General features: G+C 39.5%; 2 protein-coding genes across 4 annotated transcripts; one reads left to right on the top strand and one right to left on the bottom strand.

Moving 5' to 3' along the window:
* Positions 1 to 658: 658 nt before the first annotated feature.
* Positions 659 to 6,200, bottom strand: LOC135607978 (serine/threonine-protein kinase PEPKR2-like). The gene is made up of 3 exons (XM_065100320.1): positions 5,175 to 6,200; positions 1,309 to 1,605; positions 659 to 1,229 (listed from the first exon to the last, which is right to left on the bottom strand). Exons 1-3 carry the CDS (start codon positions 5,929 to 5,931, stop codon positions 919 to 921), a joined length of 1,365 nt encoding a protein of 454 aa, XP_064956392.1. The 5' UTR covers positions 5,932 to 6,200; the 3' UTR covers positions 659 to 918.
* Positions 6,201 to 7,452: 1,252 nt separating this feature from the next.
* LOC103979212 (protein DETOXIFICATION 27) lies at positions 7,453 to 13,024 on the top strand. Of its 3 annotated transcripts, none has more exons than XR_671235.3 (9): positions 7,453 to 7,783; positions 8,180 to 8,721; positions 8,899 to 8,985; positions 9,109 to 9,165; positions 10,980 to 11,218; positions 11,353 to 11,471; positions 12,387 to 12,473; positions 12,566 to 12,729; positions 12,811 to 13,024. XR_671235.3 is itself a non-coding variant. In XM_065100312.1 (8 exons), the coding sequence occupies exons 1-8, from the start codon at positions 7,523 to 7,525 to the stop codon at positions 12,617 to 12,619; spliced, it is 1,446 nt and encodes a 481-aa protein (XP_064956384.1). In that variant the 5' UTR covers positions 7,453 to 7,522; the 3' UTR covers positions 12,620 to 12,896. The 3 variants fall into 3 exon arrangements, 1 of the variants encoding a protein (XP_064956384.1); XR_671234.3 differs by having other exon boundaries at positions 12,566 to 12,725; XM_065100312.1 differs by having other exon boundaries at positions 12,566 to 12,896.
* Positions 13,025 to 13,629: the final 605 nt, after the last annotated feature.

Here is a 13,629-nt window from a genome sequence, read left to right on the forward strand (position 1 = left end):
GTATTGGGACACAATGATGTAGTCAGTCCAAAAACTCTTCCCAAAGGTTTTTTTTTTAAGGTACTTAAGTCATGGACTTTAGAATTTTATGATAATCTATCAAAATCTTTATCAGTTAATCTCTTCAGCATCTTCATTGAGGTGGCATGTTTCCATGTTAGTCCTATGTATATATAATACCTCGATTTAGTAACTTATTTGATGAAGTTTTAAATCCTATCAAAAAGAACACTGGCCAAATGTATAAGCACGCAAGAACCAAGTCCAAGGACATGATGCATGCCAATCACCTTTATTACTCGATGCCCATGCGAGCAGGGAAACATGAACTCCTGTGAGCATCTGCTATTGAAGTGGTGTCTATATATCTTGATAATTTGACCCAATCAACCAGGTTTGACTTGGCTGTCTATATATCTTGATCGTTTCATGTAACATCATTATGCCCAATCGATATAGAGAGGCAAAGCATACATGAACAAGAAGCGATGAGCAGCATCTTCATTGTTTCATGCAGGAGCATGTCAAGTCAATTCAGAGTATTCACAAAAGCAAAGGAATGAACATATACCTAACGAGGTGAATATTCACATTCCAAGATTTTTTTTTCCAAATCTGATACCTAAATCAGCTGATGAACATCATATTTACATCACTCTGATCATGAAAAATATCGACATAATGAAGCTGCCGGAAAAATACTTTCCACAAGTCACGGAGTTGATGTCAGTCATTTTACAATGCAAAGTTCCAAGTTTATGATACAATTGAACATGGTAATCCAAGACTGTGAGACCACACTGAATACCTGAGAGGTAGGGACCAGTGAGACAAATAAGTTGTCGTGCCGCCATTGATTAGCTCGTGGTTATTTAGTTCAGTAATCAAAACCATGGAGGAGATCAGTATATACCAGAGTCAGAATGCTGTACAGAGGTTAGATTCCATGTTAGAAGAGCACTGCTGCTGGATTGGACTCACAGGGCCGCACAGCCTGGTGCGCTTCGTCTCAGAGATTGAAACACGTGACATGGCAGCTGCGAGAGCATCGACAAAGCAACAGCCATCCTGCTCCTCGGACTTTGAACTTGAACTCTCTGTAGACAGAGTGCTGCTGATGGCTGCAGCAATTCTCTCGACATCGATTATGGGTTTAATGTTTTTTCTTACAGATTTTCTTCGCATCACCTCGGATGGGCATTTTGTATAGAATAAAATCCACGAGTGATCTGAAATCAGAGTTACTGATCAGGCTCATTCCGAATCAGAAACAAGAACAAACAAATAAGGGAGAAATTTTCAACTCACTTAAAATTTCATCAGTCGTGATCCTTTTTGAGACATCCCGAGTCAGCATCCTACTAAGCAGGTCCCGTGCTAGCTCCGATATTGACTCCCACACCCCACATGTAAAATCAAGCTCGGTCTTTTTAATTGCCTCAAAGACAGCTTCCAAAGATCCACCATTGAATGGTAGCCCACCAACCAGCAGCAAGTGGAGGAGAACACCGGCTGCCCAAATATCTACTTTCTCAGAATAGTCCCCCAAGAGAACTTCTGGTGCTACATATGCTGGGCTTCCAGCAACACCAGACAACTTCTGACCTGTCATGAACAAAATTGGAAAATCACCAAATGACATGACAAAGCCCACATCAAACAACACATGATGGGCCATTCTTACACTAGAAATTGCATTAAAAATATTAGAGAAAACCAAAAGCATGAGCACATGCTGCAGCTAACAAACAGGTAAATCCAGGTATATCGAGAAAAGATCTAATTGCTCATAATACCTGCCAACATCTAAAAACCATATTTTTTAACCAAAAACAACTAATAAGATAGATAAACCCGAACAGTCTCTCCAAGCTGAGTTCTTATTGCAGACTGCAGGGGCACCTAAATTCCTGCAAACAAATACAAATGAAACGTCTAAACCAGGAAGAAAATTATTGGTTTCAAACTGAGTAAATTTGACCTGAAGTATAGTTACTTATTGTTGCGTTTTGTAGAGAGATCAACCAAGACACTAGTGGCATGGAATATACACCAACAACAATATGGTGAAGTTGGTAAAAGCCATTCAAAGGCAAATGCAGAAATCCAATTGCAATAGTGTAAAAAAACTGATCTTGAAAATGAAACCACCGGAAAAAAATATACTTGAATACTGCATCTTCACCCAATATTCCCCAACAATGTTGAAAATAAAAGAGCAGGCTGGACTGCCACTGCCAAACAACAAACAACATGATAGAGAAGACTGGTGACAGAAGCATCTATGGATGATAAGAGGCTAGAGATTCATGATTTAGTTGGTGGAATTTAAAGCTTGACAATTACACTTTTATATTAATTTTGGTGTCTTGTATCTGAATCCAACAGCACTTGTTGGTCATTCCTGATTTGATCATAAATTCCAACTTGAAAGGTGCCAACACATACTAGATGAAGCACAACATCTACATGACAAAACACATACCAAATCAAGCACCAATTGTCATTTTATCATGTACAAGTACCAATTTCATTCTTGAACAGGCTGGAATGAATATATCAACATAAAACCAATATCAAGTAGAAGCCAATCATATTACCAGCATAGTACAGTATGATGTATTAGGACTTGGGTTGACCAACATCAACTCAGTACAAGCAGCGTGCTTTGACAAGGTAATCCACGAAGCTAATTGCATACATGACCCAACAGATTCGGATCCAACTTTCTTAGGACATCTAAGAAGAATAAATTGAAGCAAATAAAGCATTTTCTAAGCTAAGCACTCAAAATATTGCACAAAGGATTAAGAAAAGAATCTATGATGAAGACATCTCAATGCCTCAAAATCTAATGTAAACAATCCACAACACGTTAAACTTGATTCTTTGGCATTCCTACTTGTTGACATAATCTTTGAAGCTCCTCAATCATGTTCACCAATCAAAATTGATCTTCCAAGCTTGTGCAACAGACACAATTGGTCACATCACCAAAATGATTCATTTAGACGTAAGGCTTATGATCATGGAAAGAACATTAGAATGAACCACCAATAGGTTGATCATCATCAAAATAAGAATTCCAATTGTATCATGGCAAAAAGAAATGACAAAACAATTCTGGCACAAAACACCTTGTTGTACTAGTTGGCATGCTCCTGCTGGCCAGCGTAATCCACAAATTGGCCTATCCATTTGTTAACGATGTCAACACTGCTCAACGAATGACACAAACCTTTTGACATGACATGTGCTGATCCATGATGACTAGCACATCGGTCTTTGATCTGAACCTTTTTAGATTCTACTGATAAAAGCTACTGAACTATACAGGAAGGGCATGGCAAATCATTTTCCGCTCCTAAACTACTACAATTGTTGATTTTGTAGAAGCCAAAAATGAAAATATTGGAGATTTCATGTAAATCGCTATCAAGATAACAAAACCTAGACTAAACATAACTCACAGACCCAAAGATGATTCAAACTATACCAAAACCTTGACCATAAACTCCACTGCATGACAATGTGAATGATTAGTGCAATCAAGAGATCAAGATCTACAAAAGTTATCCTTCATACTCCAACCAGTGTTCTTAGAGACTAGAGGCTAAATTACACCGAGAGAAACTATGATGACTACATTGATCTGATGTACCACAAAAAGCACCAAATTGAGTTAATAAATCTAAGTTCTCATGCTATCACAAGAGCAATATGTCTAATGCCACGCTACCAAAAATACTTTCTCCACATTAAAAAAAATTATATAATCGGACTATTTCCCTGCCTGGATATTTTCTAACTTCTTCCTCTTGAATTACCTAAAGATCCTAATTTCTAAAAGATCATTGTAAAAACATACTAGCCTGCAGCAAATAACTGAAACAGATATTCCATTGTTATGCTAAATATGATTTCAAATCATTGCTAAATTGATAAAAAAAACTTCACCAATGCCTTCCTTAATGTTGGAGTAACTAACAATGAACTATATATGTGTTAACAATCCTCCTACAGTATTCATCTTGAAGCATTATGGCTCCTATCAGAACTCGGTGTGCCCAACAACGGACCAGAATTACCTAAACAACAGCCTGTCAACCTCGTTAACAAATCAAACCACAGGTTGATTATCCTGTTGGCTATCTGTAGATAGCCAAGGATTTTCTGCTACCAATCCACTGACAACCATTGGATGACATGTCAGTAGCTAGCAATTACCATCTGATGCTCGACCAGAGGCAAAAATCCACCAGCAATAAACTCATCGCAATCTGTATGATTGCAGTCAACAACACAGAATTCGCCATGCAACATTAAGAATCTCCCTGGTGACATAATTGGAAGACCAATTGATGTTTTTAATAAAATTTCCAAAGGAAAATTTCTGCAGTTGCTTGTCTAGTCCACTGAAAATAAAAACAACAACCAAAAGGTTAAGGCTAATACAAGAATTGTCATTAAGCAAGTTTATATTGGAAATAAAAAGGAAAAAAATAAAGTAACTCTTATCATTTTGGAATCAACAGCCAAAGTGATAAATTCCTTTCAACCACCAAAGAGAGCATTTTGTGCAATAACTCCGAACCAATTTTTAAATGAAATATGAGACAGTCAACCACTATCTTGATATCTGATTGCTAGCACCAGTGATCTTAGCAAGATAAATATTTTCAACTGCCTTGATACCAAAGTAGCGAGCAACCAAAGAAAATCTGGATAGCTGTCAGATACCAACAGTATCCAGCCTCAGCATCCTAACCATGAATACCTTAGAGGGATGTATAGAAGGGCGACTGTGTTGAAACAAACAGCTATACAGGTGACAACAAAAGGAGCCAAATAGAAAAGATATTGTCCATAAGTGAACAAGATTAAAAACCATGGCGACAAAGACAAGTCATGAAGTCACCGTCCAAAATAAAGTCATCCAGCAGAGAACAGTATAGAATACTGGATGACACTTTCTTTTGTTTTCTAAACCTACAACTTTGAAAGACAGAGGAACATCCAAACATCAAGATCAACAAGGTATTTTGATAAATATGGTGCTCTGATAGGAAGGGGTATAACTAGTTTAAGATGCTTCTGTATATGTTGCCAAGAATAGCATATCTTGAATACACAGAACATACAAAATAACTTAAATAAGACAAGAGAAAGATTACCGCATGCAACCCGGACTGCCAATCCAAAGTCTGAAAGCTTCATCTTCCCTGAGGTGGTGAGAAGAATATTCTCTGGCTTAATATCACGATGAACCACACCCATTTCATGGCAATACTTGATGACCAAAATTAACTCCTTCATCAAAATTGCGGCTCTGCACTCCGAATACCTTCCTTCCTTGACCATCTGGTCCATCAACCGGCCCCCAGAGCATAGCTCCATAACGAGATGGAAGCTTTTGGAATCTTCGAATACGGCCTTTAGGGTCACAATGCCCGGGTGACCAGATACATGCTGCATGATCTCCACCTCACGGTGCACCGTCTCCTCACCATTTTTAAGCAGAGTCTTGCAGGCAAATTCCTCACCATTGACCTTGCTCCAGCACAACCGCACAGACCCAAATCTCCCTTTCCCGATCTGGCGTCCAAGAACGTACTCATTCTCCAGTTTCTTCTTCCGTCCGATCCTGGTTGCAGATTCGACGCACCCCAGCTTCCTCTTTAGGCCGCGACCAGGGGAATCAGCCGCCGATCTCCCGGATGCAGGAGCGGTCATGACAACTCCAGCGGCCGTTCCGCCGCCGCAAGATCCGACCTTCTCATCCCCACGGCTGCACGATCCCACCTTTTCCGTAGGGCAAACCTTCCAGTGCTCGCTGCACTTCTTCTTGATCTGGCGCGCCTTGTCAAAATCATCGGACAGGTAGAATCCAACATTCTCCGAAGACCTAATTTCCTTTCTCTTCCTCCTCATTTCCCCGCTACGCACACCAGAAACGGAGATCGATTCCCAGTGTCACCGACAACAACAAGAACCGCGACGCCGCTTGTTCTTCTTCTTGGCACATGGGGGGGTGGGATTCGGAGGGCGGCGATCCAAGAAACGCCGATCCCCGAGGCGGAACCCTATAATCGAGGCGATGGAAGATGGATCAGAAACCCTAGAAGAGGAGCGGGCGATGTGGATTTGGGGCCGCGGGGTTTTGGGAGCGAGCGAGAGTCCGAGACAGAGAGAATGGCAGATGTGGGGAGGGGAGGGCTTTTAATGGGACCGCGGTGGCGTTGGCTTGACGCGATGCGATGGTTACGGTTCCAGTGGCGGTGGGAATTGTAACGAACGACCCACAACGGGCCCGTTTGATTTGGATCCAACCCGACTCGACCCAGATCCGAACCCATTTATCCTAACTGGATCCGCATGTTGCGTTCAACGATTCATCGAGACCGTAGATTAGCTAATTGGAAAAGGATCCAACACTCTTGATTGGATCTGATCCAAAACATCTACTCTTGATTGGAGCTAATCATGATACGATCGACTTGATCATCAACTCTCGAGTGTTATCACATCTATAGAAGATGAGAAGAAGTTTGTTTTATATAATATTTATTTTCTAATGAACACTGATAATATCATATCAAGTGTCTTAATAAGGAAATATTTCTCTTAAATAACATATTGATACGTTGAATTGATATATTATTATATCTAGATTAATTGGGTTATGTGCATCGAGACATAAGATGCTTCCGTTATATGTGAATGTATCATGTCCTGACTATTTGTACAAGGTAGAAGTCTTATCATCAACCGAATACGCCTCATATCTCGGTACGGCCAAACGAAAGCATTACTAAGTTGGTTAGTAGGATGACCGATCCGGAGTTTCCTATCATGTTCTCAGGATTGAGACCATATTATCTAGTAATTGTCTTGCAATCATAAACAGCTATAAACGGAATGCGAATCTTAATGCGAAAACATATTCCTTCAATAATTCTAGTGTTTCGATTGACCCGACGTGTGCAAATGACGGAACCCAATCTCGTACCCCAAATGGGGTGACTTACATGCCCTGTGATTGGGCACAAACAGTGGGCCCTACCTTTTACTGGACCAATCATCATCACATCTGTAACATATTGGAGCGAGCATTTGACCCACTTGTTTGTTATATGTGGCCCGATACAGTGAAATAAGCGGGGACCGCTATTTAGAACCGGTATTATCACGCCACGTGGCACCGTCGCATTGCCGAAGCACCACTGAAATGATAAGTGCATGTCTGTAGACCACGTCAATCATGCTGTCGTCGCATGAATATGGCTCAATACAGTGAAAGGTGGGGCCCGATATTAGATCCAGTGAAATATTGCCACGTGGAGACATGGCATTGCGCAATAACTGATAAGTGTATGTCTGTCAACCACGTCAATCATGCTGCCTTCGCACGGCGATAGAACAACTGAACAGGGCAAACGGTAGCGTTGCCCTTCTCGTGCATCTTTATCCGTTGCCCCTCCACGGCAGAGGAAGGAAACGGAGGGGAACAGAGACGGGGGTGATGGGGAATGGAGAGGAGAGGATTGCCCTTCTCCAAGGGGAAGTCAAGGAGGAGGAAGTGTCGGGGACGGGGTTGGTGAGGAGGTCTTGGATCGAGTCCAGGAAGCTATGGAGGATCGTAGGCCCGGCGATCTTTGGCAGGGTGGTAATCTACAGTTTGAACGTCATCACCCAGGCCTTCGCAGGCCACCTCGGCGACCTCGAGCTCGCATCCATCTCCATCGCCAACACCGTCGTCGTTGGATTCAGCTTCGGCCTAATGGTATTAACCGTTTCCCGTCTCTCTGAACTTTTCCCCAATTCTTTAGATCTGGGAAGAGAATATGTAGTTGCTCGATTTGCTTGGAAGCCTATAAATTCCCTTTCTGTCATGTTCAGTAATCGTCTTGACCTGTGGCATCCGATGGAGGAGCATGTTTAGGGGACATTGCTATGATCAAATTATCTTCAGTTAAATGAGGGGAAAAAAGCGTTTCTGCTATATTAAGTTGAATCCGACATTCCTTTATTTTTTTCTCAGAAGAACGAAGGAGGATCAATTAATCGATTGATTAAGATGTCATGTTAATATCGTAATGTTTGATGGAATTACTTCCCCCAATTTGACGATTCGAAGTTCTTCCGACTGTTGGAAACTGATTGCAATCATCAATTGCAGCTTGGAATGGCGAGCGCATTGGAGACACTATGTGGGCAGGCTTTCGGCGCTAAGAAGTACCATATGCTAGGCGTGTACCTGCAGCGATCGTGCATTGTGCTTTTCCTGTGTGCGGTCCTCTTGCTCCCGATTTACTTCTTTGCCACCCCCATCCTGATGCTCATCGGGCAGCCGCCCGAACTGGCGGTGCAAGCCGGACAAGTGTCGATGTGGTTCATTCCGCTGCACTTCTCCTTCGTCTTCCTCTTCCCCCTCCAACGATTCTTGCAGTGCCAGCTCAAGAACTCGATCATTGTCATAGTTTCAGCAGTGTGCCTTGTCGTCCACCTGCTCGTTACTTGGCTCTTCGTTTCGAAGCTGCAATTTGGCCTAATTGGAACTGTATTCACCCTAAACTTCTCGTGGTGGGTTGGTATTTTCTGCCTCTTTGGGTATATCGCATGCGGAAGCTGCCCCGACACATGGACGGGCTTCTCCATGGAAGCCTTTGGGGGCCTGTGGGAGTTCATAAAGCTTTCGGCTGCTTCTGGTGTCATGCTATGGTTAGTCCCTTCCCTTAGTGTCCAACTTCAAAATCATCCAAGATCACTCATCTTTAATGGTGATATATATGCTTAGTGTACCCGTATATGTTCTTCTCACTGTAATTTTTCTTCATTTACTTGCCTTTCAAGAACTAGCAACTAGAAAAAGCTTCTTTAAATTTGTCGTAACCACAGCTTGGAGAACTGGTACTATAGAGTACTGATCTTGATGACGGGGTATCTAAAGAACGCTGAGATCGCTGTGGATGCCATCTCTATTTGGTAAGCTGTCTGAGCCTTGCAAGTATTAGTTATGCCTTTGTCTTCTGGTCAAAAAACTAATAATGTTCAGTGGATCTTGAAACAAGTAGGGACTTGACCTGCTTCATAATTCTTGTTCAACAGCATGAGCTTGAATGGATGGGAGTTGATGATTCCTTTGGCATTCTTTGCTGGCACCGGGTACGTCAAAAATTATGGTTTGAGAAGAAAACTCCAAATATTTCTTCTTTTTCCTTATCCCTCCATTTGCTTTCTTATCATTTAAATTTTAATTGCATTAGTTATTTTTTATGGAATGATTTTTTGATTTATTGCCTGACTTTCTTCATTATCTATTAAATGAAGGCTTAAATGTCATTTAAAAAGAAAAATAAAAAATTCAAATAAAAAATCTACAACCATCATGTATGCCTACTTTTCTTTTGCAGGATCATTTCTTATTTATTTCCTTGTTTATTTTCTTTGTTTTTCTGTTCTTAAGATACGTTCTTTAACCAACAACTTTTGGAGTATATTTTCTTAAAATTTTATGTTAAAAATAATTCTATCAAAATTTAGATTATTTTTTTTATATTACTGTTCTAATACAGTTTCCTTTTCATCCTGCTTTATCTATTAATTTTCCAGCTTTAACTTCCTCAAAAGAGTGAAGGGAAGCTACTTTGTTTGAAAGTGATTGCAACAATCATACACCGTAAACCTCAAGATCATTTATTATTTATTTATTGATTTCTTCGGTTTGCTGATAAAGTTCGAAAGAATTAAATCGTATCTCGAGGTTACGTTCTTTGACTTTAGGATAGTTTCGATGTTTTTAAATTATACTTTCTTAATATTTTTATTTTATTTTAAAAAAAATTGTTACACTTTAGATTTTTTTTATATTATTGTTCTAATATAGTTTCCTTTGCATCTCGGACAACTTTTTCCAGCTTTAATCTCCACCAAAAAGAGAAGTAGAAAAGAACTGTCCATGTCAAGAAAGTGGATGTCAAGAAAGTGGGAGTAAGAAAGAGACAGCTCAAAATAATTCACAAAGTGACAGTAGGTCTTGATCAACCAATAAATGTTATTTAAGACAGTAGCTTGTTTTATTCACCGCGTACATCCGTTGCCAGCGGCCCTGGACCACTGTTGATGCAGGCAACAGCGTTGGTTTTATCTGCTACGTCGATGTCCTGCGGCCAGTCACCTGCTACAGATATGGGGACATTTCTGAACCCATCATTTAGTTCTCGCACTACGGCACTTGTCATAGGGATTATATGTTACGCACCACATGGATTGGGTCCACATAAATCTTTCGCCCAAACAGGACATCAAATGTATGGTGTCTACCTTTCCTGGAGACTTAACCTCATTTCTCGAGCGTGTCTATTGTGAGGTTATTAGTAGAGGCACTATTTGTTCGCTAAGTTTATGTAAAAAGATTAATGAATTTTGATTAATTACTGATTTAATGTATATTAGTTAATAATCTTATTAATGTTAATAGAACTCGAATTAGATTACTCAAGTAATGAAGACCACTAATTAGTGCTTTGTTGTCAAGTTTGTGGAAGAAAAATTATACAATATGCAGGTGCAAAATGCATTTGAAGTATCTAAATAATTGATTTGACTGTAGGATAGTAAATATATTGTCAAAATTATGATTTGAGAATTATGCACTCTTTGTCTCCACTGTTGGTTAACTCGATGTTGTGAAATTATCTATCATTTCTTTCTTGTATATATATAAGAGAAAATGTTTGATTAATCATGAGAAAAATTTCATTACAATCTGCAAAATATTCATATTTCATATCTCATGTTTTGTCTAGAATATGTAAAAGGTTGTGCCAGAATTGTGTCCGAAAAAGCTAATTTCTGCTCATTATAGACTAAAAATAACTAAAAAAAGTTTAAATGTTAGAATTATTTGAATGAAAAATATCTAGAAAGACCAAATTTTTATAATATTGATTTTTTCGTTGGTTTTTCTGATATATTAGAGTGCGGGTGGCCAATGAGCTCGGAGCTGGCAATGGCAAAGCTGCTAGGTTCGCCACCATTGTATCCGTGGCTACTTCTGCTGTGATCGGCCTCTTCTTCTGCTTGCTGGTCTTGGTGCTCCATGATAAGTTCGCCCTCATCTACTCATCCAGTTCGGTTGTGGTCGAAGCCGTTGACGAACTGTCCCTTCTACTGGCGCTCACAGTTCTCCTCAACAGCGTCCAACCTGTTCTTTCCGGTGAGCACTCTCCCCTGTTCTGTATCTTAGTTTGATCCTTCTTGTGATTCTTCAGCTTAGCTGACCTCAACGTTAAACAAGTTTGCTAGTTATTCAACATCAGAAACATTCTAACCACACTTTGTCTTCTGCAGGTGTTGCTGTAGGGTCAGGGTGGCAGGCTCTGGTGGCATATGTTAACATAGGAACATACTACCTTGTTGGAATTCCTGCTGGAATTCTCATGGGATGGGTCTTCAAACTTGGCGTTCTGGTATGTTTTGCTTATTTCCATGCACGCTACTTCATATCGAGCTTTAGTCGATACATTACATAGTGAAAAGAGAGTACACTTTGGAAGTAAAGAAGAGACTTGAAAAGAAGTGACTTGTTGTCTGAAGCCTTACAAAAGAAAACGAAAAATATAAAACTATGAGAGTCAACAAAGTTCTCTGTTATATTCATTTAGTTGGCCACAATTTTTGCAACTAGGATAATTTTAAAGAAGGGTCCCCATTTTAGATAAATTTTAAAAAGTATATATTATTAAAGCTGACAAGTATTTATGGAGTCCAAATAGGAACCAAGTTACTGGAAAATAAGACAATATTGAAGCTTAGATCACAAGGAATTCAAGTATGAAACTAAAAACTTAGCAATTAAGATTTGATTGTTCTAGAAGTGCCTTATATATCTCAAGGTTATGGTAAGGAAGAGAACAAAGAATATATTTTGAGTGCTTCTAAGTTTCTTTCTAATAAATATAGAAAGGATGTGAGAAAAGATAAGAAAAATTATTTAAAATTTATATGAGAGAATGTATAAAGGGACATGTATAGACTAGCTCAAGGAAATTTATAGTTTTTTACATCTATATAGGCAAGTAGCACCTTAACTATTTTTTTATTTATGTTTTTTTAATCTCTGAAATTTTCTTTTCGTACTGACGTATTCTCCTATATATATATAGCCAATCATTATCATGTGCATCTCTTCTTTTTTTTCTTTCTTTTGGAGCTGCTATATAATGGGTAACATCCTGATTTACTTAGTTGGTCAAGAAAGCATAATTTCGATAAGCTTATTTTGCTATGTATTTTCTTATATGGTCATTATTCATCTAATTTAAGAAAGAATAATTGCTTCTTGTAGATTTGTTGACTTTGACCGACCAAAACTTACAATGCAGGGAATTTGGGCTGGAATGATCGGTGGAACTGCAGTCCAGACGCTGATCTTAGCCATTATGACCATCAGGTGTGATTGGGATGAGGAGGTGAGACTGCGGAGACTGCTCTTATTTCTCATTGTCTTCTCTGATTCTCGTATTGTAGTTGATTCCAAGTGCGCCGGCTGTCTAATCTGCAGGCCAAAAACGCCAGCGCACGCATGGAGAGATTGGCTACTTCCAGTAAACCATGAAGCAAAGACCGTGGCAGCGACTTGGAAGTAGATATTACCATGGATTAAGGTGTTTGATATCAATCACTAAGTTTAGGAAGAGAAAAGGGCATCGATCGTATCACCAGTAGGTGAAAACCTTTTTTTTTGTTAGTGAAAGTTACCATAGATTAATTATAGTTGGGCAGTAATCACACATCTTTTGACATCAGGTCCAGTTGATCGATCCGATTCTGATAACTTTGTTGATGCTATCACGAGGAAGAATCACACCTAACATGATGTTGCTCCTGTCTTATATTTGCTCAGCCGTACATGCTTGTGTTGGCATTTATCAAGCTCAGAATTGAATTCCCTGATGGTGATGTTGAGAGATATTATAATGATGGTTATGATCCATGCAATATCTATTATGATTATTGTTAACATTGTTGACAAGCGCATATAGTATTATACTGAGGACATCACACTTATTGAATGGGGCCATGAAATAGATTAAAGAGGGGCTTGCCGTTTATCGACATCACATCACATCACATCTATGTGATCTCTTCTTCCCAACTCAATCAAGCATCGTACTGAAGTGCTGTAGTATGTCATCAAAGACTGACTTCTCTTTCATTCTGAGGACTTGGGGATCTCTCCATGGCTATGTCAACTCAACCGACAGCCTGTAATCGGAGGGACAGAGAAGATAAGGATTGGGAGCTTCATAAAGGCTACATACTTTTCACAGATCAGCGTGAGATGGCAAGCATGATGAGATGATTTCCTATGATCTATTGGAATCATTTGCTTCAATGGTAAAGAACGAAAAGGAAACGTATGATCTATCGGACAACGAGATTTGCTAACTGGTCTGGTTTTCTTGATGGAATAGGCGTCCAATGAAGAGGAAGGACTTCACCTTGAAAATAAAATATTTTCAAAATATTTTCTTTTTCAAATATTTTTTTTTATCTCCTCCTCTTGATTTTATGTGGTTACAATACAAAAATATTAGACGTATCATCATAGAATCAATCATATTC

The sequence above is a fragment of the Musa acuminata genome, chromosome BXJ2-3, assembly GCF_036884655.1.
Source record: "Musa acuminata AAA Group cultivar baxijiao chromosome BXJ2-3, Cavendish_Baxijiao_AAA, whole genome shotgun sequence".
Classification (NCBI taxonomy): Eukaryota; Viridiplantae; Streptophyta; class Magnoliopsida; order Zingiberales; family Musaceae; genus Musa; species Musa acuminata.

Coding starts and splice junctions, on each gene's coding strand:
- LOC135607978 (XM_065100320.1), bottom strand. CDS start 5,931: ATGAGGAGGAAGAGAAAGGAAATTAGGTCTTCGGAGAATGTTGGATTC. Junction 1,606..5,174: donor GGCAGTCCGGGTTGCATGCG/GTAATCTTTCTC, acceptor TGTTCATGACAG/GTCAGAAGTTGTCTGGTGTT. Junction 1,230..1,308: donor CACGACTGATGAAATTTTAA/GTGAGTTGAAAA, acceptor CTCTGATTTCAG/ATCACTCGTGGATTTTATTC.
- LOC103979212 (XM_065100312.1), top strand. CDS start 7,523: ATGGGGAATGGAGAGGAGAGGATTGCCCTTCTCCAAGGGGAAGTCAAG. Junction 9,166..10,979: donor GCATTCTTTGCTGGCACCGG/GTACGTCAAAAA, acceptor CTGATATATTAG/AGTGCGGGTGGCCAATGAGC. Junction 12,474..12,565: donor GGTGTGATTGGGATGAGGAG/GTGAGACTGCGG, acceptor TCTAATCTGCAG/GCCAAAAACGCCAGCGCACG.